Source organism: Engraulis encrasicolus, chromosome 20, assembly GCF_034702125.1.
Source record: "Engraulis encrasicolus isolate BLACKSEA-1 chromosome 20, IST_EnEncr_1.0, whole genome shotgun sequence".
Lineage (NCBI taxonomy): Eukaryota > Metazoa > Chordata > Actinopteri > Clupeiformes > Engraulidae > Engraulis > Engraulis encrasicolus.
The window spans coordinates 38643631-38671251 of NC_085876.1; the positions used below are offsets into that span (position 1 = coordinate 38643631).

The window sequence follows — 27621 nt, forward strand, 5'->3', positions numbered from 1 at the left end:
ACACCAGCCGTACTCTGCCTTCCATCCGCCAAGCCTCCGCGAGAAGGAAACATAAATAAACAGAACAGTGCGAGACGGACGGATGAATGCAATCCAATCACACGGCCGCCGAGCAGCAAAAGCATCTCCGCATCAGTCCAAAAAAAAAAAGCCAACACGCCTTGAATGACAGGTGCCGGCCGCAATCTCAGGATTTGCACGATATTATTTATTTATTACGTTTATTTATTTGTGTCTTCGAAATTCAGTTTTCGAAGGCTGTACGTCAAGTCATAAGGTATGTATGACTGCGGCTGGTCACCTGGGGAGGATGGAGGGAAAATAATGCACATGCTTATCTCATGCCAGGATGGCTTCGGGGCTAGAAATGGATAGCATGTCGACGGCGGGAGAAGGGATATTTACTCCAACGTGATGGGGAGCTTAACGTCCAGGAATGAGGTGGAGATGAGGCTAATAGTGTAAAGTGGATCAGTTGGGATCTTATTAAAAAATGGAATGTGGAAAACCAGCACGGTGCTAGAGTTGACAATTCCCGTATAGTGCATTTAAAGTGCAAGTCGAGTGCAACAATAAGACTGGGTAAAGTCAGACAAAGCGTGCTTATTTATACACCAAATTTTGTGCCAGGGAATGGCTTAATATTGAAATATACATGCATACATGACGAGCTAACAGAAAGTGTGAATGGCAGAATGAATGAAGACATGAAATACCATCATTTCCACTCGCATTTGAAAAGAGCATGCTGCAAGCTGTGCTTGTGCATGGGGTTGCATTTGTGCACAACAAATGTGCTTTTAAGCCATAAAAGAAGATGGAAGAGGTGGTGGTTGAGAAGAATAAGGGCATGGTCATGTTCAAGTGCACAGGAGATTAAAAAAAAGTCTAATGACCTCCAAAGTTGCAAAGTTTCGGACCACAGTGGCCTTTGTTCAGGTTTCCAAGGTAACATGATGAATATTCACAATTTTCACATACGGTATAACTACTCCTCCCTACAGATGGACATGTCAAGCAAAAATAGACTTTGTTAACTGTTCCAGGAGGATTTAGGGTGAACAATTGTAAACGAAATAAAGGTACAGCTTAAGCCGAGCTCAAACTACACAAGTATCGGCCCAACTCTCGGAAACCCCCCTTACGACAACAGGTGGAACGTTACCCCTAAGGACCATCGCAAGCGATTGTCGGGAAAGATTTCCTCATCGTGTGCGACATTCTAAAATAGAATTTTAGCAGCTCAAAGAGCCGCCGATCGCAAATCGTTTTAGTGTAACGAGGACTCACACACATGCCATGGATCTTCACAAGCACCAACACACATTAGGGAAGGCAGTTCATCCAAGTCAAGTCAAGTCAAGTCAAGTCAAGTTTATTGTCAATTTCTTTACATGCACTGGTCATACATGGATGGATGCCGAAACCACTATCATGAAAATCTGCTGTAGAGGAACGAATGTAAGGTGGCTGAAAAAAAAGTAAGAGTGCATCGAGAGGATAATGAGGAATGAATCACTGAAAACTGAAAAACATAGTTCCAAGGGAGGGAAATCCTTCCCTATTCAGAGGTAGCTCATTTTTCCTCTTCGAATCTCCACTTTCAAATGTGCCTCATCTTCCACCAGAGCCTAGAGCAGCGTTTCTCAAAGTGGGGCGTAAGCCCCCCTGGGGGGGCGCGGAGGCATCTCAGGGGGGGCGTGTGACATCTAATTTTGGGTTTTTCCCCCCAAGGAAATTATTTCCTGTCTCGCCAATAAGTCAATAAGTTTAAAACCCTCACCAACATTATATGATTAATTGTCATGAATTTGAATAGCATAGGAAATGAACACACATCTGCATTCGACTGCAGTCCCTCTTTGTTTAATATCACCAGTCACCTTTCCTTTGATTCGGCGCACCGATCGCAAAATCAGTCTGCGTGAATAGGCTACCGCTGTTGCTTGGTGGGGCTCGGAAGCATTCAGACCCTCTGAAGGGGGGGATGATGGAAAAAGTTTGAGAACCACTGGCCTAGAGCAATATAGTTCACATACATTTTTTAGAATGGGCGGGAGTGGAGGAACTCTGGTGTGGAGTGGGGAGGCTAAAAATGCGTCAATTTATGAGGAGTAAATTGCCGTAATGCACCTGGAGCAACTTAAAGAACTGTGTGTGTGTGTGTGTGTGTGTGTGTGTGTGTGTGTGTGTGTGTGTGTGTGTGTGTGTGTGTGTGTGTGTGTGTGTGTGTGTGCAGAAAGCATCATGAGCATTACAAATGCTATAAAAAAAACTGCACTCTACGGTATCTGACCCAGTCAATACGCAGTGAAACCCAAGTGATAACGGTTGCCTCTGCTTGAAAACCCACTGGGACATGGGTCAATATGACTGCTTCCACTCCCAAGAGGGCTGTGCTTACAGGACGGCCATCTTGGGACAGCATTGCATTCAAAGAGCATTAACACTCCTCCAGTGTAAAAATAAGTACCCTAAATCTGTCAATTATCAAGTTATTTTGTTATTATTAAGTGTTTTTTTGTGTAAAATATGCATACTGTTCTAGCAAATAGATTTGCTTAGGAAATACAGTGATTCCACCTTCAGATTGAGAAGTAACTCACATAGATGCTCAAGCATCACAGTCTGGGCTAGAACTGTTCCAAGATGGCGGTGTTTCTTGTATTCCCCTCCAAAGCCAATGCAGCATCTACAGTGTGCTTGTCTATGAAGACTGCCGTTATGAAGAATACGGTGACTTTGTGGCTTCCCTTTTCCCTGAGCAGCTGTTCTGTTGGCTTATTAAACAGCATGAGTTTGCTAGAGACCCGAGAGGACCCGTGTCAGTAGGCAGCACTACAGTCATTATTTAGAAGCCACAATGACCTTTACGCTTGGAAGCAGCGGTTTTAATTACAATAAATAATGCAGAAAGCATCACCTCTCTTGGTATACATTTTTTGTATGTATGCTTTGGTTCATTGCATTAACAAAGGGGTTCAAAAACGACCCAACCCAATAACAGCAAAGTTAAAATGCTGCAGTGAACCAGTCTGAAGTAAATATTGCTGCATTTCTGACGCTTAAGACGGGACAAGACGGTAAAACATGTTTAAAACTGTAAACCAGCTGCCTGTTTGAACAGTAATAGACGCTTAAGATGATACTATAAGGTAAAACACGTTTAATACAGTAAACCAGCTGCCTGGTTGAACGTTAAAAGAAGCCCAAGACGGAACAAGACGATAAAGCACGGTTAAGAATGTAAAAGTCCAGCCAAGTAATCCTCCTGCCTGCCTGTAGCCATCTCAACACAGCTGTGTACACCCATTCGACCCCTCCACCTGACTGAATAGCTGCCTGGTTACATAAATTGGCTGGAACAAATGTGTGGCACTGGCAGGACTTTCTTTTTCTTGAACCGGAGATGGCAGCCTGTGAAAGCATTGTGCAATTGTATGTGTTACCTTTGCATAACCTTCTATCTGATTAGCTGGTGGTGAGTTCCACTCCTCTGCAGAGTTAGTCCAAAGGGAGAACATCTAGTCTGACTGTTATTTCAGGGTCATTCTCTCAGCTGCAGGACATTTTCTAAATTCTGATTGTGTCAACATGGATTACTCTGGATAATATTTTGGCTGTGAGAAGGTGTGTATTTGTACAGAGTTCCGTCACTCTCATAGTTGATGCAATTTCATGGAAATGTCTTTCCAATGAAACATGGGCATGTAATCCATCAGAGTGCACACCCGCACACGTACACACACATGCACACACACTCACACACACACATAACTGGCAATGAAGCATGCATGCCATCGCACATTGTTTTGCATGTACTTCCATTGCCACTTTCATTGCCCTTTGCATTCACACTTACTGTACACAACTGCAGTGGAATAGAATGCTTCACCCACACAGATTCCATTCCACTACCTGCCTTCAAATGACGTGATAACTCTTAGGCTAAAAAAAAAATCAACTGTTAACATAGCCCGTTTAATTAAAGGCTTTTTAACTTCACCTGCAGTGTGCCTTGGAATCTTTGGCAGACCTTATCAACAGCCACAACTGGAGCTAAGTCTGACCATAGTTTTAAGTGACATGATAACTCTGTCTGGGCAATGTACCAGTTCTTCTTTTGCTGAGAAATTGGGTGTTGGCTGTAAAGAAGTTGCTTGCTCACTGAATTTGGAAGAATGTTGAACCTAAGTTTTGAGAAAAAAGATAAAATGTATCGCCTTGTGGGCTATAACGGACATAGCTTCCATACTTGTCACGGTAGCTTACGGTCTAAAAGCCTTGCGACTGTGATTTGATGACAAATGTTTAGCAATGTCTTGTCACAATGATGCACAACACTGCAGAAGCACTCCCTCCGCAAACGCGTTCATCTTGTCACAAAGTTGTAGTGTGAGCTGGTATTTACTCGCATCTGCTACTGGAGTAAAAGTCAATTAATGAGCAGTTCTCAGAGACAACTGCCAGAAACCTGAACAATGCAAGGTTGATTTATTTCCATGCACGCACCGCTTTTTTCATTTTCACAACTCTTGCTTTCTAAATCTATTCTGGAACAAGATGATGACTATAATTATGCCTACATCTAATGTTTGAGAAGTTGTAAACTTACTCAGCTATATTATAAGTTAACAGAGGAAATGTATATTAAAGAGACACTACAGAATAAGATAAAAAATGCTGCAAGTCGAGATATTTAGGAGATTTACACTGATGTCTATGGTTTCAGATTTCATGAACCCCTACAGCGCAGTTGTTTGTCATCTCCCAGCGCAGTTGCTCGTGATGTCCTTGTCCAAATCACCATGTGACCATGTGCACGGGACTCAAAATAAACTCAATAAAAACTCAATCCACAGCGTCACAGACATCTGGACATGTTGGCCACTTGAAATCTACTTTAAATCCCTCTGTGCAACATGTGTTGCCAATGTTCCACAAATCCAAAGCTGCTCCTTCAATATCCTGACCTGACCTTGTTTCATTGTGAAAGATAAATCTACAACGGTAGTGGATCAACCAAGGTAAAATAAACAAACAAATAAATAAATAAATACATTAATTACTGAATAAAGATGCCATCAGGCTCCTCTCCAAAGGGGTGACATCCTTGAGTACGCTCTGGCAGAAATGGAGTCCCAGGTGTGTCCTGACAATGGATAATGCCATTATTGAGGGAGAGGGAGAGGGGAGACAGAGAGAGAGAGAGAGAGAGAGAGAGAGAGAGAGAAAGAGAAAGAGAAAGAGAAAGAGAAAAAAAAAAGAGAGAGAGAGAGAGAGAGAGAGAGAGAGAGAGAGAGAGAGAGAAAGAGAAAGAGAAAGAAAAAGAGAAAGAGAAAGAGAAAGAGAAAGAGAAAGAGAGAGAGAGAGAGAGAGAGAGACAGAGAGAGAGAAGAGAGAGAGAGAGACAGACAGACAGACAGAGGAGCAGAGACGTGTAAATTACCAACTGAGGCAGATGAAGAGAGTTCAGAGTAATAGGTAAGCAGGAAAGAGTTTAGCGACAAGTGCACTATTTTGAACATTATGTTTTCTGAGTTATCTGAAATGTTATTTGGCTAAATTGGATCTTGTCTCAATCCACTTTATAATGACCGTCTAAGGGCATGTCAGCAGCGCCAATTGGGCTGCTTAGGATGACCGTCTGCGGGTAAAAATGGCACTTAGCAGGGGGAAAAAACTACTTTTTGGCCATATAAATCAATATAATTGGGCGGGATTTATAGCTTCCAGGTGGATTTGGAGTATTTTTGGGCTGGAAATCATCAGCCTCATCTGGCAACCCTGCACGTGAGGGGGACTCTAAGCCACTTTTCTGCACTGTCTGCAATGTTTCAATGTTCATAATAGTGCACTTGTCCTTAAAAATGAGAAAAACAAGGAAAAGGGGGGTGAAGGGTGGGAGATGGACCAGAATAGGGAGGAGGATATCGGACTGTGTGGGCAAACATTTGCCGCAGTGCAGTCAGAAGAGTCCATACGGAAGCCCAGGTGGGACATTCTGCAGGGCCACTCAATCCTCTTGGCAGGTCTGGCCTGCGCCTTTTGTGGGGGACAGGTGCTTGGGAGGTCTGGAGCTCACCAACCATACTATTTCACATAGACCAGTGTTTCTTAACTGGTGGGCCATAGAGGGGTCTTTGGTGGGTTGGAAAACTGTGGTGTAAAAATATGATTTAAACCTTTTATTGCAAGTCCCAAAATTGAAACAAGATATGGTGTTGAATAAATGAGTATTTCTAACCGACCCACGGACCTACAGAGGTCCACCAAGAAAATTGGGTCACAATTGAATGGTCATATTTCGGCGAAGAACCACTGACGGACAATCAGGCTTTGAAAAAAAGGCTTTTGAAATAGTCATTAGGCACCATAGAAGAACTCCATTGGCACTCAAACTCAATTTCTATGATCTTCATCTCCATAACATCTGAAAGCTATTGCTGAAGGTTATTATACAGAACCGGTCCATCTACAGCGCAGGAACTGTTAGCTTTATGGCATTGATCAACTGTCTCTCACGATAAAAAGGCAGAGCAGTCATTCTCACCAGAGGAAATCCACAGGGAATCCTACGATTTACAGAGAGAAGGGAGACCGGTCGCTTGCTAGTTTCTTCATTTTACAAAACACACTGTTCTTACAAGCACAGCTGCTAACCCTCGATTGGCTTTGTGCTTATCACCAGCCCAAGTGCCATTAGTTTATTCGTGATGTGCAGTAACATTTCCAGCAAAACAAAAAAGGATTTACATGACATTACTTGGCATTTGGCAGATGCTTTTTAATCAAACCGACTTACAATCAAGGACATAATCTTAGCCAAAATCACTAGCAGATATAAAGTGCAGAGGAAATATACAGAACAACAGGCGCAGATGCTAAGTAGGGTTGGTGTTTTTGTGTACATTAGCACAGGGTTAAGGGGTACATACACACCATGCCATGGACACAAAGTTGTTTAAAAAAAATTGTCTGCTACATATAGCCTAGGAAAGTCAGTGTGCTGTCCTTTCAACACACTTCCTAGATAAAGTGTTGGGTGACATCAAGTCTAGAGACATAAATGCAGAATTGCTAGCGCCCCCCGAAATAACCCTCTCTGAAAATACACTCCAGTTTACACATTGTCCTGTCATCTGTTCCTCATCATCCAAGGTGTTAATCATGGGCTCATGGACTACCGTACACTCCCTGCCAAGTTTTTCTTCCATCACAGCAGACACTCATCACAGAGAGGCTGATCCATCCTTCATCCTAGCCTCATCGCCGTCAGGGGGTTGTAACGGTATCAAATTAGTTGCACAATTTCTACTTTCTAAACACAGCACTGACACCTCCGCTCTCCCCATGGGTAATTTGCAACTGTTTGCAACTGAAATGGAAACACAGACATTTCTAATTCCACGAGCAGAGAGCAAAAACACTCTAAATCACTTATTGCTCACTACCTACAATAAAACTGTTCTGATTGTTTCCCTCAAAAAACATTTAATCTGCTGTCTTCTTTTAAGCTCATTTGAAAAACTTCAAGACAAGAGGCGTAATAGCACTGTGATGAGTAGGCTTCGTAAAAATGTGATCTGATCTGATCAGCGGATATAAAGTGCTGTAAAAGAATGCTTGGGGAGGCCACTTTAGTGAGCACTTTGGGGAGAAACGGTGACAGGGTGCCAGAGCCAAACTTCTCCCCCATCTGTCTTCTTGTCTTGTGCTGGCGTCGAACCCAGTGTGGTGTAGAGTGTCTGCGTGGGCGATACTCTTACTTTGGAAAGTACTAGAAACTTCCCCATCATAAAAAAAACACTAAACCAACAACGTCAGAGAGCTCCAGGGTATGGGGAAAAACTCTGCCTTCACCTAAATTTCAAACTTCTTCTGTTAACAACCGTATCAATTAAACTCATAAAACATTACTTAATGAGTTAAAAAACGTATTTAAGGGCTGAATACTGTATACCAAATACCGCAAATGTCTCACTTATGTCATATGCTTCAGTGAAAAGTAAGGTGTGTGACACGTTTTGCCATAAATGCAGGTACCAAATGAGTACCGGTACAAATGTCCAGAATGGCTTGGCATAACTTCAGTGGCATAGGCAATGGATCATATTAAGGGTAACTGGTCATTTCAGACAGACTCCGATTCCTTGTCCCTCATTTCACATGTACTGTAACCATCACTCTTTCCATCCATGCACCATCCCTCCTTCTATTGTTTCATTTCATACAGTCCTCAAATGTTTTTTGTCACTGCATCTCAATTGTTTTCCCAATAACTATCTCTCTTTTGGATGGTGACACTAAGGTGGAAATGTCTACCAAACATCAGACTATTACATGTACGTTATCACCCTAACAACAATTGCTCATTTCACAATTTTATCACTATGCATTTCCTTGTTTCTCCATAATTTGCCATCTTAACATCTAATCGAATTCTACATTCCCTACATTATAATTCTACATTGCCTTTTGTCAGCCGGTTTCATTTTCTTTTTATATGATCTCCATTTCTGGGCACACTCTCTCTCCTCCTCTCTCTTCCTGCTCGCACTCCATCCTCTTATTGCGTCCACTCTCTCTCCTCCTCTCTCTTCCTGCTCGCACTCCATCCTCTTATTGCGTCCACTCTCTCTCCTCCTCTCTCTTCCTGCTGGCACACCATTTTTATTGTGTCGCGATATACAGTGCCCTCCATAATTATTGGCACCCCTGGTTGAGATGTGTTTTTTAGCTTCCAATTATTTTATTTTTTTTCTAAATAATATGGGACCTTAATGGAAAAAAAGAGAAAAATCCAACCTTCAATACAAGTGCATTTATTCAGTGGGGAAAAAATCCCACATAAAGAAATAATTATTTGACATCAAATAATGTGTGTCACAATTATTAGCACCCCTGGTGTTAATATTTTGTACAACCCCCTTTTGCCAACAAAACAGCACCTAATCTTCTCCTATAATGTTTCACAAGATGGGAAAAGACAGAAAGAGGGATCTTCAGCCATTCCTCTTTGCAGAATCTCTCTAAATCATCCAGAGACCTGGGTCTGTCTCGTCTGTACTCTCCTCTTCAGCTCACCCCACAGGTTCTCAATGGGGTTGAGGTCAGGGGACTGAGATGGCCATGGGAGGAGCTTGATTTTGTGTCTGGTGAACCATTTCTGTGTAGATTTGGCCATATGTTTAGGGTCATTGTCTTGCTGAAAGACCCAGTGACGACCCAGCTTCAGCTTTTCAGGGCAGAGGGCAACAGATTTTGATTTAAAATGTCCTGGGTATTTCAAAGCATTCATGATGCCATGCACCCTAACAAGGTTCCCAGGGCCTTTGGAAGCGAAACAGCCCCACAGCATCACTGACCCACCCCCATACTTCACAGTGGGTATGAGGTGTTGTTCAGCATGCGCATCTTTCGTGGTACGCCAGACCCACTTAGAGTGTTTGTTGCCAAAAAGCTCAATCTTGGTCTCATCTGACCAAAGCACACGGTCCCAGTTGAAGCCCCAATACCGCTTGGCGAACTCCAGACGCTTGCGTTTATGATTGTGAGTGAGGAAAGGTTTTCTCCGTGCATGCCTCCCAAACAGCTTGACAGCGCCTGATGGTTGATTTGGGAGACTTTGTGACCCCAGGATGCTACCATTTGTTGTAATTCTGTAACAGTGAGCTTTGGAGATCTTTTGATTTCTCTTACCATCCTCCTCACTGTGCGTGGTGGCAAAATAAACTTGGGTCCTCGTCCTTGTTTACCACTGTTCCAGTTGTTTTGAACTTCTTAATTATTCCTCTCACAGTGGATATGGGCAGCTGCAGTTGAGTGGCAATCTTCTTGTAGCCTCTGCCTGACCTGTGAAGGTCGACGCACATCTGCCTCACTTGTATGCTGTGTTCCTTTGTCTTTCCCATGTTTAAGAGTGGATAACAGAAATGGCCTCGGTGTCACGTCATATTTATACCCCAGGGAAACAGGAAGTGATGAATTACTAATTAAATGTTCCTACATACTCTGGTAAACTTTGTAAACTACTGTAGAAATGACTGAAATGCTTCAATTATATTTATTTCCTGGGAATTGTTAAGGGTGCCAATAATTGTGGAACAGGTGATTTAATGAAAAATAATTATTTTTTAGTCAGGGATTTTTTTATTTTCTTACAATTCATTTGAGTTGAAGGCTACATGTTTCTACAATTTTCAGTGTGACAGTATTCTTCTGCAATAAACACTGAATTTATTTTAAGGCTTTTAACACATCTCAACCAAGGGTGCCAATAATTATGGAGGGCACTGTATACACCTCCCTCTACCCTTCCTCCTATCTTTGCAAGTGGCAATTAGAGGTGTTAAATGCACTTACTTGCTTTCTACTTTAGATTTACTAAAGATACGCGAGATGCTACTGATAAGAAGAGAGTGGCTTTTGAAACTTAATTGACTCCTCAAAAGAAAACAAGGAGAGGACAATGCGTGTCTGAGGACTCTAATTTGTACGGGTCAAGTGAGTCAAAAGATGCAAATTGTGAAGAAATTGGACTTCTTTTCGGAGCTTGAAGTGGTTTCGCCGTTTATATGAGAGAGAGGGGGCAGTGTAACACCCGAGACTCATAAAACCTTGAACTACTTCTCACTCCTCTGTCTGTCTGTCTGTCTGTCTGTCTGTCTGTCTGTCTGTCTGTCTGTGTCTGTCTGTCTGTCTGTCTGTCTGTCTGTCTGTCTGTCTGTCTGTCTGTCTGTCTGTCTGTCTGTCTGTCTGTCTGTCTGTCTGTCTACATATTGACTAAGCATCCAGACAGGCATCAGGTCGAGAGTAAAGAAAGCTCTCGTAGTCACAGCCCGAGACGGCATAGATAAACAAAAATAAAGGCAACAATAACAGCAGTAGTCTCAGAGCCTTCGCAATAAAAGATGCCTGGATGCTTCATAAAGATTCTGAGGGGCTTGCCTGACTGCACGACCCCAGACTCGCGCTCGCACAGCTCCTTAAGGCTGGCGGAGGAAAAATGGGCCAATCACGGTAAGCCCCAAAGCATCATGGGACAGAGAGCGGGGTGTGCAGGGCTCTTCGGCGACAGGTAATGTGTGCAAATGCATTCACTAGCGCAGCTCGTTCTGCCACTGATTAAGTAGCAGGCCAGCCAGAGAAGGCCCCAAACCACACCACACCTTCAGGCCAATCGCAAACAGCGAAAATTGGCCCTTTTGTGCCATGTATGTAATTGTGTGTATGCGTGCGTGTGCATGTAAGCGAGTGTGTGTGTCTTTGTTTTTGTGTGTGTGTGTGTGTGCTGTTCTGTGTGTGTGTGTGTCTGTGTGTGTGTGTGTGTGTGTGTGTGTGTGTGTGTGTGTGTGTGTGTGTGTGTGTGTGTGTGTGTGTGTGTGTGTGTGTGTGTGTGTGTGTGTGTGTGTGTGTGTGTGTGTGAGAGAGGAGACGGGTGGGTTGGAGTTCCAGAAATCCATGGTATGAACTTATGAGTGTGTAGTGCGTGCAACTGTGTGGATGAGAGGGAAAGATGGAGATAGAAGAGAGGGAGGGAGAGAGACAGTTAGAGAAATACAGTCAGAGGGAGGTATAGAGAGATATCGTGCGAGAGCAGAGCAGAGGAGAGCAAACCTCATCAAAGGTGAATTTATACCCCCATTACCCAGTAATAGATAGTGAATCTCTGGAACAGAGAAATAGCCCCGGCCTGTAAGTGAGGCAACTTTGCAAAACCTCTTACTGCTCAGAAGTGTAGTGATTTGCTATTGGTTTTGGTGCGGCTTGGGAAAATTTGACAGTTTCAACACTTGGAATGCAATATTTTTAACGCCTCCAGGTCTTATTGCTGCAGTCTCCCTTTGCTTTTGGCTTCCCACCACAAAGGCACATATACTCCTTCCCCTCCACTGCAGTACTGCTAGCTTAATTGCAAAACTGTCAAAACATACATTAAGAATTTGGCAAGCTCTCACTCTCCATATCTCTCTGTGTCCTGCAAGTCGGGCCCCACAGTCCCACACTGTGTGCGTGCGTGTCTGCGTGGGTGCGTGCGTGCGTGCGTGCGTGCGTGCGTGCGTGAGTGCGATTATAGCTTAATGTGACTGGACCTAGTTGAAGTGTCCCTCTGTGTGCGTGAGTGTGTGTGCGTGTGCGTGTGCGTGTGCGCGCGTGTGTGCGTGTGTGCGTCTGTGCCCACGTCTTAGCCAAACTGCTTACACAGCTGAAAGCGGCTATCTCTCTGCTCATCCGTGAGGCGGCAAAGTGGATCGCCGGGTAGAAACTTGGCAGTTGGCGCGGCGAGGCTCCAGGCAATTATAGGAAAAACAATCTCCCATTACACACCCCACTCCTTTATGGCCACACATCAATCAGCTCTATGGAATATGACAGGGGGGGATGCCAGGCGTGGTGAATATATATATATATATATATGGGGGGGTATTCTTTCCTGGTGGCTCACTGCTGGCAACAGACGACTAAGCGCTACAAGCTAAGCTAATGCGTTTTCAGATGACATTCAAAAGAAAAAAGAGAGGGTGAGGGAGAGAGAAGAGAGAGAGAGAGAGAAAGGAGAGGACACTGAGAAGGGGGGCAAGGGAATGATGGAGAAAAGTGGGGAAATGATAAGAAAGAAAGAAAGAAAGAAAGAAAGAAAGAAAGAAAGAAAGAAAGAAAGAAAGAAAGAAAGAAAGAAAGAAAGAAAGAAAGAGAGAGGAGACACTGTGAAAGCAGGATGGGTGTTAGAGGAAAAAAGATAGATAAATAGATCAAGAACGAGCGAGACACAGAGAGAGAGAGAGAGACAGAGAGAGAGAGAGAGACAGAGAGAGAGAGAGAGACAGAACGAGACAGCGAGAGAGAGAGAGTAAAAAAAAACCAAAAACCCCCCCCTAAAAGGGAGTTTTGGGGGTCCCCCCCAAAAAATTTAAAACCCCCCGGGGCCCCCCTTTTTTTTCCCCCTTTTCCGGGTTTTTTTGGGGGGGCTTGGGGGAAAGGGGGCCCTTCCCTTTCCCCCCAAAACCACCCCAAAAAAAAAAACCCCCAAAAAAACCAAAAAAACCCCCCCCAAACCCCTTTGCCCGGAAAAAAAACCAAAGGGGGGGCCCGGAAAACCCCGGGGGGGGGGGGGGGCCCCCCCCCCCAAATTAAGGGCCCCAAACCCCCAAAAGGGTTTTTTCCTGGGGGGGCCCCCCTTTCCCGGGTTGTTTCCCCCCCCAATTTCCCCCACGGGAAGGGCATTTTGAAATCCGGGGGGGGAAAAGGGGGGGAAAAAGGGGGGAGAAAAAGAAGGGGGGGCCAGAAACAAAAAAACCCCAAAAAAAAACCCCCCCAAAAAAAAAAAAAAAATAAAGTAGGGGAAAGAAAAGGGGGGAGGGGGGGTTAAAATTTTTTTAAAAAGGGGGGGCCCTTTTGTGTTTGGAAAGGGCCGCTCCTAAACTTTAAGGGTAGGGGGCCAAAAAAAAAAGAAACCCAGAAAGGAAAAAGGAAAAAAAATGAAAAAGAAGGGGGAAAGGGGGGGAAAGGGGGTTTTTTTTTAAAAAAAAAAAAAGGGGGGGGAAAAAAAAAGGGGAAAAAAAAGGGGAAAGAAGAAAAAAAAAAGGAAAAGGGGCAAAAAAAAAAAAAAAAAGAAAAAAAAAAAAGGGGGAAAAGGGAATGAAAAAAAAAGAAAAAAGAAAAAAAAAAAGGGGGGAAAAAAAAAAAGGGGGGAAAAAGAAAGAGGAGAAAAAGGGTAAAGAGGAAAAGGGAAAAAGGGGAACAAGAAAAAAAGGGAAAAAAAGGGGAAAAAAAGGGGGGGGGGGGGAAAAAATTTTTTTTCCCCCAACTTTTTAAATGTTTAAATAACCCCAAAAACGCAATTTGGGGAAAATCCGGAAAACCCCCCCGAAAAATTTGGGGCCCCCGGGAAAAGCTAATAAACCCAACTTTTTTTCAAAAAGGGGGTTTCCCAAATGGGTGGGGCTTTTTTTTTTGGGTTTTTTCCCCGGAAAAACCAAAAATTTTCCAAAAATTTCCTTTTTTTAACCCCTTTTCCCAAAAAACCCCTTTTTTTTTAAAAAAAACCCCAAATTTGCCCATTTTTTTTTAAATTTTGGGGGGTTTTTTTTCCCCGAAAAAAGGCCCCCAAAAATTTTTTCATTTCCTTTTTAAATATTTTAAAAAACCCCCCCCCCCCCCCCAAATTTAAAAAATTTAAAAATTCTTTAAACCCCAAAAAATTGCCCTTTTTAAAAAAAAAGGTTTGTCCCCCCCCTTTTTTAAAAAATTTTTAAAAATTTTTTGGAAAAATTTTTTAAAAAAATGTTTTTTTTTTTTTTTTTTAAAATGGTTTTTAAAATTTAAAAGGTTTCTCAAATATTTTTTTTAAATTTTTTAAAGGGAAAAAAAAATTTTTCCCCAAATTTTTATTTCATTTTTATAAAAACCGGGGCCCCCCAAGGCCCCTTTTCTTTAAATTTTCTCCCACCCCGGGGGAAGTAAAAATTTTCCCCCCAAAAAATTTTTTTTTTTTAAAAAACGGAAAAGGAAAAAAAAAAACCCCAATTTAAAAGTTTAAAAGCCCCAAAAAAACCCCAAAAAACCCCTTTTTTTTGGGCTTTTTTGGGGACGGGTTTCTCCCCCGAGGGGGGAAAAAAAACCCGGCCCCTTCCAACAAAAAACCCCGGCCTGAATTTTGTTTTTTTTTTAAAAAAGTAAATAACTTTCCCCCCAAATGCCTTTAAACACCCTTTTTGACTTTTTGTTTCCCAAAAAAATTTTTTAAGCAGTAAAAACCCTTTAAAGCAGGCCCCCCCCGGGGGCACCCAAACCGCGGGCCCCTAAAAAAAAAAACCACAATTTAACAAAATCACACAGGGGCTTTTTTTATTACTGGGGGTAACCCCCCCCCCCCCGACCCCACCCCCCCAAACCAAACCCCAAATAAAAAGGGGGGGTTTGGGGGAAAATCCCCCCCCCCCCAATTTTTAAAGGGAGGGGGGCGGATTCATTCAAGGCCCACCCCAGGGAAAAAAAAATTTTTTCCCCAAGCGGGAAGGAGACGGGCCGGGGAAAAACCCCCTTTTTTCCCCCCGGGGAGGGGGGGGGGGGGGGGGGGGGGCCCCCCGGGGGGGGGGGAAAAAGGGGGGGGGGAAAAAAAAACCCCGGGGGGGGGGGGGGGGGGGCGGGGGGGGGGGGGCCCCCCAAACACCACGCACAAGGGGAAAGCCACCCCAAAGCAACAAACCCCCGTCAAGAAAGCCCCAAAAAACCCCCCCAAAGGCAACCAAAAAAACCAAAAAGAACACCCAAACCCCAAAAACAGAAGGAAACCTTTAACAACCCAAAAAGGGAATACCCCAATTTCCCCCCAAAAATTTTGAATTTTAAGGAAAATTTATGTGGGGAAACGGGGGGAAAAAAAAGGGGAAGGGGGAAAAAAAAAAAAAAAAAAAAAGCAGGAAAAAAGAAAGAAAGAAAGGGGAAAGAAAAAAGGGGAAAAATAAAGGGGGGGGGGGTAAGAAAGGGGTAAGCATAAAAGGTTTTTTAATTTGAGGGAAAAAAGGGGGGGCCCCCAAAAAAAAATTGGGTTTTTTTTTGGGGGGTGGGGGGGACCTGGGACGTTGAAAAAGGGAGGGGGGAAAATTTAAAAAAAAAATCCATGAATTTTAAAAAAAATTTTCCCCCCTTTCCCTGTAAAAATTTTGTTTCCCTTTTTTCCTTCTTTTCGTCGTGTTTTTTTTTTTTTTCCTTTTCAAAAAGGCCCCTTTTCTGTCCGGGCCCCAAAAAATTTTCCCCGGAGATAAAACAAGGGGACTCATATTTTCATCTCCCTTTCTATCATTTTGCCCCTTTTTCCCCCAAAAAAATTCTCTCCCCCTAATTTTTCAAAGTAAAAAAACCCCCCAAACTTTATTTTTTTTTTTCCCCTTTTAATTTCCCCAAAAGGGGGGGCAGGTTTCCCCCAATAAAGGGGGCCCAAGTTTAAAAAAAAGTATTTTGAAAGGGCATTTTTATCTTTCCAACAAGTTTTTTTTTAAAAAAAAAAAACTCTGGCACACCAAAAAGACCCATGCTTTAAATTTTTCCCCTTTTACCTTTTTATTTTAGATGAGTTTAAAATTTTTTTAACAAAATTTTGATTTATAAGTTTAAAAATTTTCCCCCTGCATCCTGGTTTGGTTAAAAGCAAGAAAACCTAAATGGATTAAAAAATTTCCCCTTGCAATGAGGGGGTTTAAAAAAAAAAACTTCCAATTTTTTTTAAACCCTTTAAAATTTTAAAATTTTAAAGGGAAACCTTTGGGGTTTTAATAAACTTTTCTTGTTAAAAAGTAGGTTTTTTACAAATGATATTTGCCCTGGCTCATTAAAGAAAAAAACCCAAACACGATCCCCAAAACCCTCCGCCAAATCCCCCCCCAATCCTTCCCCCAAAAAAAAAGTAAGGGAGGCCCCCCTTCCCAAAATTTTGGGGGTTTAAAAATTAAGGGGGGGGGGGGAATTTTAAGACTAGGGATGTTTTCAATTTTAGGAGTTTAAACCCCCCCCCTTTTACACCCCCAAGGGCCCATGTTGCCCCATAGAAAAAATTCCCCCTCAAACTTGTCTTGAAAAAAAAACGCTCCAAAAACCCCCCTCCCCCCCGACCCCCCAAAAAGAAAATAAACGTTTTACATTTTCTTTTAAACCTTTTTTGGGGATGCTTATAAAAATTTTTTTTCTTTTGGGAACATCCTTTTCCAAAAAAAGGAAAAGGGAAAATTTTCCCCCAAAATTTTGAAACAAAATTTCCCTTTTCCCATTTAGCCGGGGACAATTCAAAAAACCCCGTTGAAACCCCCAAAAAAAAAACCCCTCCCCCTTTTTTCTTTTTTCTTTTAAAACCTTTCCCTGACTTTTCCCTTTAAAAAGGGGCCCTAAAGCGGGGGAATTTCGCATGGTGGGGGGAAAAATTTTTTAAAAAAAAAAAGTGGACCGGAAAACCAGCCCCCAATCGGTTCAAAAAATAAAACCCCCGCTGGGACGGGCCCTTTTCGGGGCTTTAAAGCACAAAAGGGGGAAAAGTTTGTCGTGAAATCTCAAAAAGAAAAGAAACCATTTCCCATTTGGCCGGGGCGCACCCCCCCGGGCCCTCAGGGGGGGGGTAAAAAACCCAAAATTTTTCCAAAATAAAAACAAAAAGGCCCGGGGAAAAATTGCGAGCCCCAAAGGAGATTGGGGCCCAATTACCAAAAACACCCAGGGGCCGAAAAAGGGCCAAAAATTGGAAAAACCCCGGGGAAAAAAAAAATTTTTTTTTTTAAAAAAAGCCCGGCCTTCATGCCTGATATCCAACGTCCTTAAAAAACGACGAAAACGGGATTTTGATAAAACAGGGTTGGGGAAAACCCCAAAAAACTTTTTTTTTCCCAAAAAACCAAAAGCCCAGCCTTCCAAATAAAAAAAAGGAAAAATCGTTCTTCATCATTTTGGTGTAAAACCACTTTAAAAAAGCCCATAATATAATTTAATGTCCCAATTTAAACCCCAGGCCTTTGAAAAAAAAAAATTTCCCGGGTTGATGTGAGGCCCTTCGGGGGCCCGGGGGGTTTCCAAAAGGGGGGATTGAAAAACGTTTAAAAAAAAAAATTTGGTTTTCCAGTGCACCCCTTGGGGAAAAAAAAATTTTACCTAAAAATGAACATTCACCCCTAAAACAACAAAGACACTTAAAAAAAGGGGCCACCCCCTTTTCCCCCCCAAAACCCCCCTTTTTTTAAAATTATTATTCCCCAAATTTATCACAAAGCCCTCCCCATAAAAAAGGAGCATGGGCCTTTAACCCCTTCCTTTTTTTTTTTCCCCTCCTTTTGAAAGAAGGGGGGGATAAAGGAAGGGGCCTTGGGGGACTTCCCAAAAGCCCCTTACCTTTTGGGGGGGGAAGGCCCCCCGGCTTTTGGCCCAAGACCTAAAAAGGGGGGGGGGGGAAAGGGAGGGGAAAGAAAGGGGGAAGGGAGAGGGGGGGAGGAGAGGGGGGGAAAAGGAGAGGAAGAGGGGGGGGGGGGGAGAAGGGGAAAATTTTTGGGGGCCCAAAAGGGGGGGCGGGGAAAAAGGTTCAAACTCAAGAACAAAACCCAGGGGAAAGGGGGGAAAAAAAAAGGGGCCGGGGGGATTTTGCAAATGGGTGGGACTTGATTTTGAGAAATGTTTTTTCCCGTTAGTTTTGCCGTTCATTAGCCTGCTGGGGAAAAAAACCTAGAAAAATTTATTTTTTTCCTTGGGTTTTTTTTGGGGTTTTTTAAAATTGGGGAAAAAAAAAAGGTAAAATACCGTTTAAAAATACTTGGAAAAGTTGCTGGGCAAAAAATTCTTCATCATTTTTTTCTTCAAATTGCATTTGCACTATTCTTTTTTTTTGTTTTTTTTTGTTTAAAACCCCCTAAAAGGTCCCACCAAAATTCCAACCAGCCTTTTTAAAAAATGGGTTTGAAGGGGAAAGGGGGAGGGGGGGGGAAGGGGGAGGAGAGAGAGAGAAAAGGGGAGAGAGGAGGGAGAGAGAGAGAGAGAGAAGAGGGGAGAGAAAGAGAGAGGGGAGATGGGGAAAAAGGGGGTTAAAGAGGAAGATTGTTGGGGGGGAAAAGGGGGGAAAAGGCTAAATTTAAAAAATGGTGTCTATTTGTATTGATGGAATGGGCTAGAAAAAAAAAAGTTTATGCGTCTTGGGGGAAAAAATTTCTATTGTAAAACAATGGATGTGTTTTTTTCCCCGTGAACAACATTTGGGGAAAAAAAAATCCCCCCCAAATAAAAATCCAAAGGCAATAAATTTTTTTTTCCCCCCTTAACAAAACCGTAAAGGCCCCTTTGGGGGTAAAAAAGGGAGGAAAAACTAAAAGAGGGAAAAAAACTTCGTAGAGAAACTAAAAAGGGAAAAAAGGGAGGGGGAACTGGGGGTGGGGGAAAGAAGCCTGGGGTAAAAAAAATAAAAAAGAAGAAGATGTTTTCCGCCCCCCTCAAGCAACCTGAAAAAAATTAAAGGGTTTTAAACACTTTTTTTGGAAAAAAAGCATATTTTAAATTTTCCCAAAAGGCCCTTTTTAAAAATTCCCCTGCCCTTTTCCTAGGTTTTTTTAATTTAAAATTGGGGAAAAAACCCCCAAAAAAGCTGGAATTAAAGGTTTTAAATTTTTGAAAAAAATTTTAAAAAAGCCCAAATTTTTTTTTGTTTAAAATCTTTTTGAAAAAACCCAAATTTCCCCCTTAAACCTTTTTTTTAAAACTTTAAAAAAATTAAAACAAAGCAATGTAGTGGGTTTGTTTTCTTAAGCTCCCCTTTTTAATAAACCCATAAGACCGACCCAAGTAAAAACCCAAAAAAAAAATAAAAAAAAAAAGGGGGGTTTTTTGCCGAAAGGGTTTAAAAAAAACTTTTAAAAAAATTGGATATGGGGGGACCCAAAAAAAAACCCAAAAAAACAAGTTTTGGGGGTCCCCATTTTTTTAAACCCATTTATGCCAACCCCCCCTTCCCTTTCCCCCCCCAAAACCCCTTTTGCGCAAAAAAGGGGGGTTGTAACATTTTTCCCCCAAACCGTTTACTCCAGAGGGGTTTTAAAAAAGCAAATTTTAAAATTTTCCCAATCGCCCCTAAAACCAATCGCTAAGAAAAAAAAAAACGCCCTTGGAAAGGGTTTTTAAAAATTTTGGGGACCCGGGCTTTTTAAAAAAAAGAAAGCCTTTTAAAAAGGCCCCCGACATCTTAATAACGGGGGGGTTAAAAACCGAAAAGAGGGGGGGCATCATGATTCTGTTTAAAAGGGGGGAGGAAAAAAAAAAAGTTAAAAAAACCCAGAAAAAACCTTAGGGGAAAGCAATTACCCCCGAAAAGTGTTTTTGGGGGAAGGAAAATAAACTCAAAATGAAAATAAAAAACCCCCAACAAACCCTTCCTTTTTTTTGGGGGTTTTTTTAAAAATTAAAAACTTCAACCAAACCCCCCCAAAGCACATCCAAAAAAAGGCAGGTTTCCCTTTTTTCTTAAGGGGGAAAGGTCTCTTTTCCCAATTTTTGTGTTTTCCCCGATAAAAACGACCCAAAAGTAGACAAAAAAAAAGTTTCCTTAAAAGGGCCCAAAAAAAAAGGAAAAAAAAATAAAAAAAAAAAAACTTTCCCAAAAAAAAAAAAAGGGTAATCCCAATTTTAAATTTTTAAAAGAAAACTGCCCAACAAAACAAAAATTTCATTTTTTTTTTAAAACCCGGGGGTGGGGGGGGTTTCCCCCGGGGGGGGGGGGGCACCGGACTAACTTTGTTTTTGGGTATATTTTTAAAAAGTTTAATTAAAAAGAGATTAATCAGAATAGGGGCAAATTAAGAAAAATAAAAAGGATCATGTCAAAAAGGGGATTTTAACGGAAAAATCCAAAAGGACCACCGAGATTTGAAAACCCAAACATCGAAAACCTGGTGTTTTTGGGGAAAAAAATCGAAATTTTTTTCCCCAAAAAGGTTTAAAATTTTTAATTTTTTTTAAACCCTCCCCAAAAATAAATTTTTGGGAACCCCGTTTAAATTTTAAAAATCGCAATAAAATCAAAAAGGAAAAAAAAAGGGGGCCCCAAAATTTCCCCCCCTAACACACTTCAAAACCTTTTTAAAAAAGACACAAGGGGAAAAACCATGACCCTCCCGGGGGGGATGACCCCCCTCCCCCCCCGGGAATTGGGGGGGGTTTTTCCCCCAAAATCGACCCCCTCTTTCTTTTCAAGGAAAAAATAAAAAAAAGGGGGAAAAAAAAAAAAATAGGGGAAAGGGGGGGAAAACAGGTTTTTTAAATTTTCCTTTTTGTCCAACTAAAAAAAAAGAGGCCTCTTTGGGTTACTGTCCCCAAAAAGGGTTGAAACACCCCTGAAAAAAATCCCAGAAAAAGAAAAAACCCTCGGAAGGTCCACCTTTAAATAGGAAAAAAACTTTTAAAAAGAAAAAATTTTAAAAAAAAAAAAACAATACCAAACCCCCAAGCCCCCGGTAAATCCCAAAAAAGTGTCACAGGGATACCCCCAAAAACCCCCCAAAAACCCCCGGGGGAAAACCAAAAATGAAAACAAAATTTTGGGAGTCGGAAAAGGGGGAATAACTTGGAGCCTGGAAAAAATTAAAAAAGGGGGTGCAAAAGCAATAGAAAAACCCCTTTTGGGGTTTGCTCCCAAAAAAGTTTTTAGGTTTTACTCCATTTGGGGTTTTTGTTTGGGGGTTTTTTGTGTGCGGGGTTTCGGGGTTTTTTGGGGGGGGGTGTTGGTTGTTTTGGGTTGGTTTCGTTGGCTTGGGGGCCCCGGGGGGGGGGTTTTGTGTGGTGGGGGGGGGTGGGGGGGGGGGCTGAAGATTGGGGTGTTGGGGCGGGGGGGGGGTGGGTGGGGGGGGTGGGGTGTGGGGTTTGGGGGGCTGTTGACCCCCCCGGTTTCGATTTTTTTCCCATATTGTAGCAGCCCGTAAATTTATCAGCCATCGCATTCGGACTCACTCTGAGACGATGGGCAGCTTGGTGAAGGGCACAGCGGGCAGCTTGAGGCCGTCCGGCAGGGTGATGACCTCCATCCCGCCCGGGCACTTGGACGTGTAGTTCTCCAGACTCTGAGTCACCTCTTTCTTTTCTGCACAGAGACAAATGGAAAAAGAAAGGGGGGGAAAAAAAGAAGAAATTATGTGTGAAGAAAGGAAGTGAAAACAGTGTTTTCATTCTCTGATTAGTGTCGCAACCTTAAAACGATGGCCTCTTCTGAGATTGACTGTCACGCCATGCGGTTGATGTTACACCTCGTGATAATAGGAGGGTCTTCAGAAAAAGGCACAACAAGAACACTCTTGGAGAGCTCTCTTACCCTTTATATCCGGAAAAAACAACGATCAGAAAAAGAAAAAAGCTCTAATGCCCGTAATAAGATAAACAAAACGAACATCGGACATCACGCACAGAGGATAAATAAACAGGTGTGCACACGCGCGCATACGCACACATACACGCACACACACACATGCAGACACACACCAAAGATTCGACAAACAAATAAATGCTGAGTGACGGCCCCACATAGGGAGGTTAATAACTTGGGAGCCTGATATAAATTTAACAAGGCGGATCGCACCACGCTCATAGATCAGCCTCTTTCTGGGCATTTGGTCTCCAGTGGAAGCAGTCTGCTCTCAGCCGCTCATGGGCCAGCTCCATTGGCCGTCTGTGTGTGTCTGTGTGTGTGTGTGTGTGTGTCTGTGTGTGTGTGTCTCTGGGTGTGTGTCTGTGTCTGTGTGTGTCTGTCTGTCTGTGTCTGTGTGAGTGTGAGTGTGAGTGTGCGTGTGAGTGTGCGTGTGAGTGTGCGTGTGAGTGTGCGTGTGAGTGTGCGTGTGAGTGTGCGTGTGAGTGTGAGTGTGCGTGTGAGTGTGCGTGTGAGTGTGAGTGTGCGTGTGCGTGTGAGTGTGAGTGTGAGTGTGAGTGTGAGTGTGCGTGTGCGTGTGCGTGTGCGTGTGCGTGTGCGTGCGTGCGTGTGTGCGTGTGTGCGTGCGTGTGTGCGTGCGTGCGTGCGTGCGTGTGTGTCTGCAATGTGAGTGTCTGTGTGAGTGTGTGTGTGTTTAGTGTTTAGGGGGCTGTTGACCCCGCCCTGGTGCTTTACGGCCTGATCTATAAAGGAGAGTTTACTGCCTCAGATGGGTCATCAGTCAGGCCCTCATTTCTCCCCAACACCTCACCTCCTCCTTGCATAACAAACTTGTCTTCCTGACTTATACGCCTAAACGGCTGCAGAGGAGGAGGAGGGGAGGCGATGGGAGGTTAATGCGGAGAGAGAGAGGAGAGAGAGACAGGGAGAGAAACAGAGAGAGAGAGAGAGACAGAGAGAGAGAGAGAGAGACAGAGAGACAGAGAGAGAGAGACAGACAGAGAGAGAGAGAGAGAGAGAGAGAGAGAGAGAGAGAGAGAGAGAGAGAGAGAGAGAGAGAGAGAGAGAGAGAGACAGACAGACAGACAGACAGACAGACAGACAGACAGACAGACAGACAGACAGAGACAGACAGACAGACAGAGGGGGGCAGAGAGGGGGTTAGAGAGAGAGAGAGGGGGACAGAGAGGGACAGAGAGGGGGTTAGAGAGAGAGAGAGGGGGGGCAGAGAGGGGGGCCAGAGAGAGAGGAGAGGGACAGAGAGAGAGGGGGGGGGGCAGAGAGGTAGAGAGAGAGAGAGAGAGAGAGAGGGGGGGGGGGGCAGAGAGGTAGAGAGAGAGGGGGGGGGGGAGAGAAAAGATGTTCAGAAATGAAGAATAAAGACAGGTGAAGAATTATACCAAAGCATTGACGCACGCGCACACAGTCAGTCATTCACATAAGAGGCACACCCAGGCCCCCACCCACACCAATTTTATTTGCCTAAAGTGCAGATAGAAGTTCAATAAATGGAATGACTACTGTGAAGTTAAGTCCCACTGTGTGAACAAACACCTCCTGTTAATCGAGCAAACTCCCAGCATGATCCGCACGCACGCAGAGTGCCTGAAATATGGAGTGTGCAGTTCCCTCAAGAGACATGCTCAAGTTTTGAAAATGTGAAGTGTGGTACTCAATTGATTCAAAGGAGAGGATCAAGTTAAACTGTGAGATGAGAAGGAAAAGTTTAAGTTGCCTGAATTCCTCAGACTGAACAGGCAAACAGGAGACAAGAGACAGGCAAGGCTTCCAGAAACGCACAGACAGACAAACAGAAAGCCAGACACACAGACAGATAGATAGATTGGTAGCCAGAGACGGACAGACGGACAGAGACAGACAGACACACAGATGCACGCTCGAGTCGCACATACGCACACGCACAAAAAGGTTGATTGGAAAAGGTTGCTGCGTGAAAATGGAGAGTCCTTGAGTGTAGTACGGTTGAAGGACAGACATCAGATGCAACAGAACAAATATGATCGATTGCACATCTCAGAGAAGTGGAAAAAAAAACAGACAGACCAGAGATTTTACTTAACACCCAGTAGCAGAGCACAAGATGACTTTCTGCCCGTCTAGAAAGTCCTACTGATCACAGAGGGCACTGGTGAAGGGCATAACCCTGAAATGTCTGCTCTACTCTTAAAAAATCCTTGTGCTCGACCTTTGTGAGGGATTTTTGTGTTTTTGTGTACAAACCTACCCACCCTCTTGCACCTTTCTGTTTGTATCCTCAGACCTGTGAATTGTTCTGTCTTCAAAAAGTCTATTACTGTTTCCACATGAAGAAGTATACAAGTTGCCACAATGCATTTATCAATCAACATTCTATAGCCCCTTACCGCATACAAGGGTGTTCACCCGAAAAGTTATGCAAAAAAAAAAAAATCCGAGCCAGCAGTTCCCAATGAGACCAGGGTATTTAGAGGTGAAATCACTCATGTTAAGTGCACAAAGTAAAAGTAACACATCACAAGACGCTTACTTTATGTCCACAGCCATCACTAATGTTCATTGAAAACAACCAGTAAGATAATAGAAGTAAGATAAGAAGTATAATAGCTGTAGAATACATCTATGGTGTTCTACTACTACCATATCTGTACAATGCTTTTTACCTCCAATGTTATGTGCACGTAGGGTACAATTGTGTATTTCTGTAGTGAAATGCCCCAGAATACCACACCATTTTGCAGAATTCCAATTCCATCTCTGTCTTATAGTATTCTATATTCATCCTCCTACAGGGACCATCACAATCAAAGCTACCGTACATAGAATATTTCCTCACAGACATTGAGGGAAGACATTAGTTGTGGATGACGTCTTGCAAAAAGGCCCTCATGGGGGTGTGTGACTGGGCACCAGGCTGTGGCTTACTGAGAGGGTTACATAATACAGTCTCCACATCTCACCCCTCCTCCTCCTCCTCCTCCTCCTCCTCCTCCTCCTCCTCCTCCTCCTCCTCCTCCTCCTCCTCCTCATCTCCCTTCATCCCCCAGCCCAAAGGCACTCAGCTAATGGACTGGCTCCCCGCAGGAACACTCCGTCTCGGGTCTCGGGAGGTGAGAGTCCTGCTGCTGCAGGAGGGGAGGATGATGAAGGGAGGATGGGATGAAGGGAGGTTTGGTTCTGGAAAGGGAATAGAAGATGGGCTCGCACTCCCTTGTGGGAGTACGGAAGGGACTGCACTGGGGCTCACTTCCGTGAGAGTCTGATGAAGGTGTGAATAGAGTAGTGTAGAGTAGAGTAGAATAGAGTAGAGTAGACAAGAGTAGTGTAGAGTAGAGTAGACTGGAATAGACTAGAGAAGTGTAGAGTAGAAAAGAACCACTGTTGAAATGATTTTTAAAAACTGAGATGTACGTATGTACTCATAAAACTGAGTGATATCGGTGATGGATGAGGCGGGGCAAGAGTAACAGAATTTTATTCATGAACTTTTAACTTTGTTTGCGTGTGCGTCTCATTTGCTTATTTCGAGCTCAGAGACATAAGGAATAGCTAAAAAAAAATCTCTTCGTAATTACTTTTGTTTTGCAGTGCTGGCCCGAGGTTGAAAAATGCAAGAAACAAATTGGTGCCCAATAGAGGCCAAATGGAGAGACGCCAAAACTAAAAACAACAGACATGGATCAACATGGAGAGAAGAAATTAAGAAACAAAGTCCTCCGCTTCAAGTCTGCTGTGCGTGATGTTGATGGCCTGTGTCATTTCAGTAAACAAGCTATTCCTCTGACAGTGTCCACATTTAACCCAGGGCTAAGGATTGCTTTGTTTTGTTTCTTTTCCCTTTACGGAAATGTTTTGTTTCTTGATCCGACTGCCTCACTAGCGAGGCTGCTTAGGGGCGACTATGATTTCCCTTCTCCTTGATTATAACTGAAATGAGATACAAATCAGGTTTTTGTTGTCTGCCGACAACCCTTAGGCACTAATACAACCCGCCAAAAAGAAAAAAAAAAGTTTGTTGTGGGTTAAACATGTGTCAGACGAGGATGTTCAGCAGGGACTGGTACCTTCATTAGCACCTTTGCCTCTCTGCCTCTCCGTCTCTGTGCCTGTATCGCTCATCCTTCTCTTTTTTCCTTTCTCTACTTCCTCACTCTTTAGAGCATTTTATTATAAAATATTTTATTATAAAATACTATGAAAAACAACATTATTTCTGCCTGTGCAAAAAAAGGAAAGAAAAACAACAGTTTATTTTGGTGGGGAATAAAAGGTCCTCACAATATTTTTGCGCTTTAGAAAGGCATGTCATCCGGTCCAAAAAAAAACAAAAAAGAAATCTGACAGTTTCTTTTGGTGGTGACAAGGGTTGTTTGCAGAGCCAGTGGGGGGGGGGGGGGGGGGGGGGGGGGGGGGGGGGGGGGGGGGGCGGGGGGGATAAGGGTGGGAAGCATTAGATAGATAAAAAAGAAACACCTCAATCAATTGGAGACTCACGTCGGCAGTCCTCGCTGAGGCCTGGAGAGAGAGCGCGACCCCTTTTCACATTACTAATGGAAACTGGAGAAAACATGACACCGGGCACCTCATGCGTCTGTGTTAGGAAAGTAAATTACAGCCACACGACTGAGAAAGAAAAGGAACACAAAAAAAAACTACCAAAAAAAAACAATGGGGACGGATAAATGTAAAGAGATTTTGAATGCCAAGACAACGCTTGTGTGCAAACAATGCGGTGGCTTTGAGAGCTTTTGTGAGTAAATGCCTCCAGAATATTTATATATTATGCTCCTACATATGGCAGGATAAATGGCTTTTGTGAAGGATTAATCACATTCTAAGATAGTCTTCTAACAGCGTCCTTAGTCATTTGTTTGTCTAGAGGTTATGTTTGTGTACTTACATGAGCATGAGTTCTAAGATTAAAAGATTAAATCATAGGGTAGTGAAATGTGTCCATGTCAAGGAGAGAAGGCCATTTCATATAACCTGGTTCTCACGTGATGGTTGTTACCAACCATTTGGAACATTGACAATCGTTTAGCTCTGGAAAGGCGCAGGTATGTTCAAAACAGCTCGAACCTGATTGGAGAATTCACATGGCTTTTTTTTTAATCACTACTACTTCAACCACTGACTTCTATATACCCCGCCCCGCGATCTCGCCCCGCGATTCTGATTGGACAGGCCATGAAATATCTGATGCCGCTCGGGCTCGTCTAAGATTTCCAGAGCCTCGTGCGAGCTCACGAAGTTTAACGAAGATGCACGAAGCCAGAAGGGTCTGCGTGAGAACCAGGCTACATTTCATTCAGTCCTTCCCATACATTTTGTCGCCTATCCATGTTGATGTAATAATGCCTAAAAAGCTAACAGCAACATGTAGGGGCAACAAAACTTATGGAAAGGACTGTAGTGCCCTATATGACCCTTCAAAAAGTAAACATTATTCTCAAAAGGAGATGTTATACTGTAAAAACAGGTTGTACTGACTCCCACAAAACAATTGTGCAATACACAAATACCTTCATCTTCTTTGTGCTGCTATGACCATTACGTCTTACTCAATCCAGGTTTTAGAAAGACATGCTATAATGTCAGGCATAAGTTAAGATAAAATCTCAAATAGCAAACGCAAATCACAATCAATCCCTCACAATGTTCAACAAAAAAAGGTGGGGGGGCTCCTTGGTCCAAGCAATTCAGTTGATTTAAAAAGTCTTAAAAATCTTTATGGAGTGGGCTTATACATT

The 27621-nt window shown here is 43.1% G+C and overlaps 1 protein-coding gene across 1 annotated transcript in view; it reads right to left on the reverse strand.

Moving 5' to 3' along the window:
- Window positions 1–27621, reverse strand: part of trappc9 (trafficking protein particle complex subunit 9) — a 356695-nt gene that overhangs the window by 281108 nt on the left and 47966 nt on the right. Inside the window, exons 12-13 of the mRNA XM_063185055.1 lie at window positions 21466–21595; window positions 5070–5152 (exon numbers count right to left, since the gene is read on the reverse strand). Coding sequence (XP_063041125.1) covers window positions 5070–5152; window positions 21466–21595 — 213 coding nt within the window. The remainder of the gene's footprint in view (window positions 1–5069; window positions 5153–21465; window positions 21596–27621) is intronic.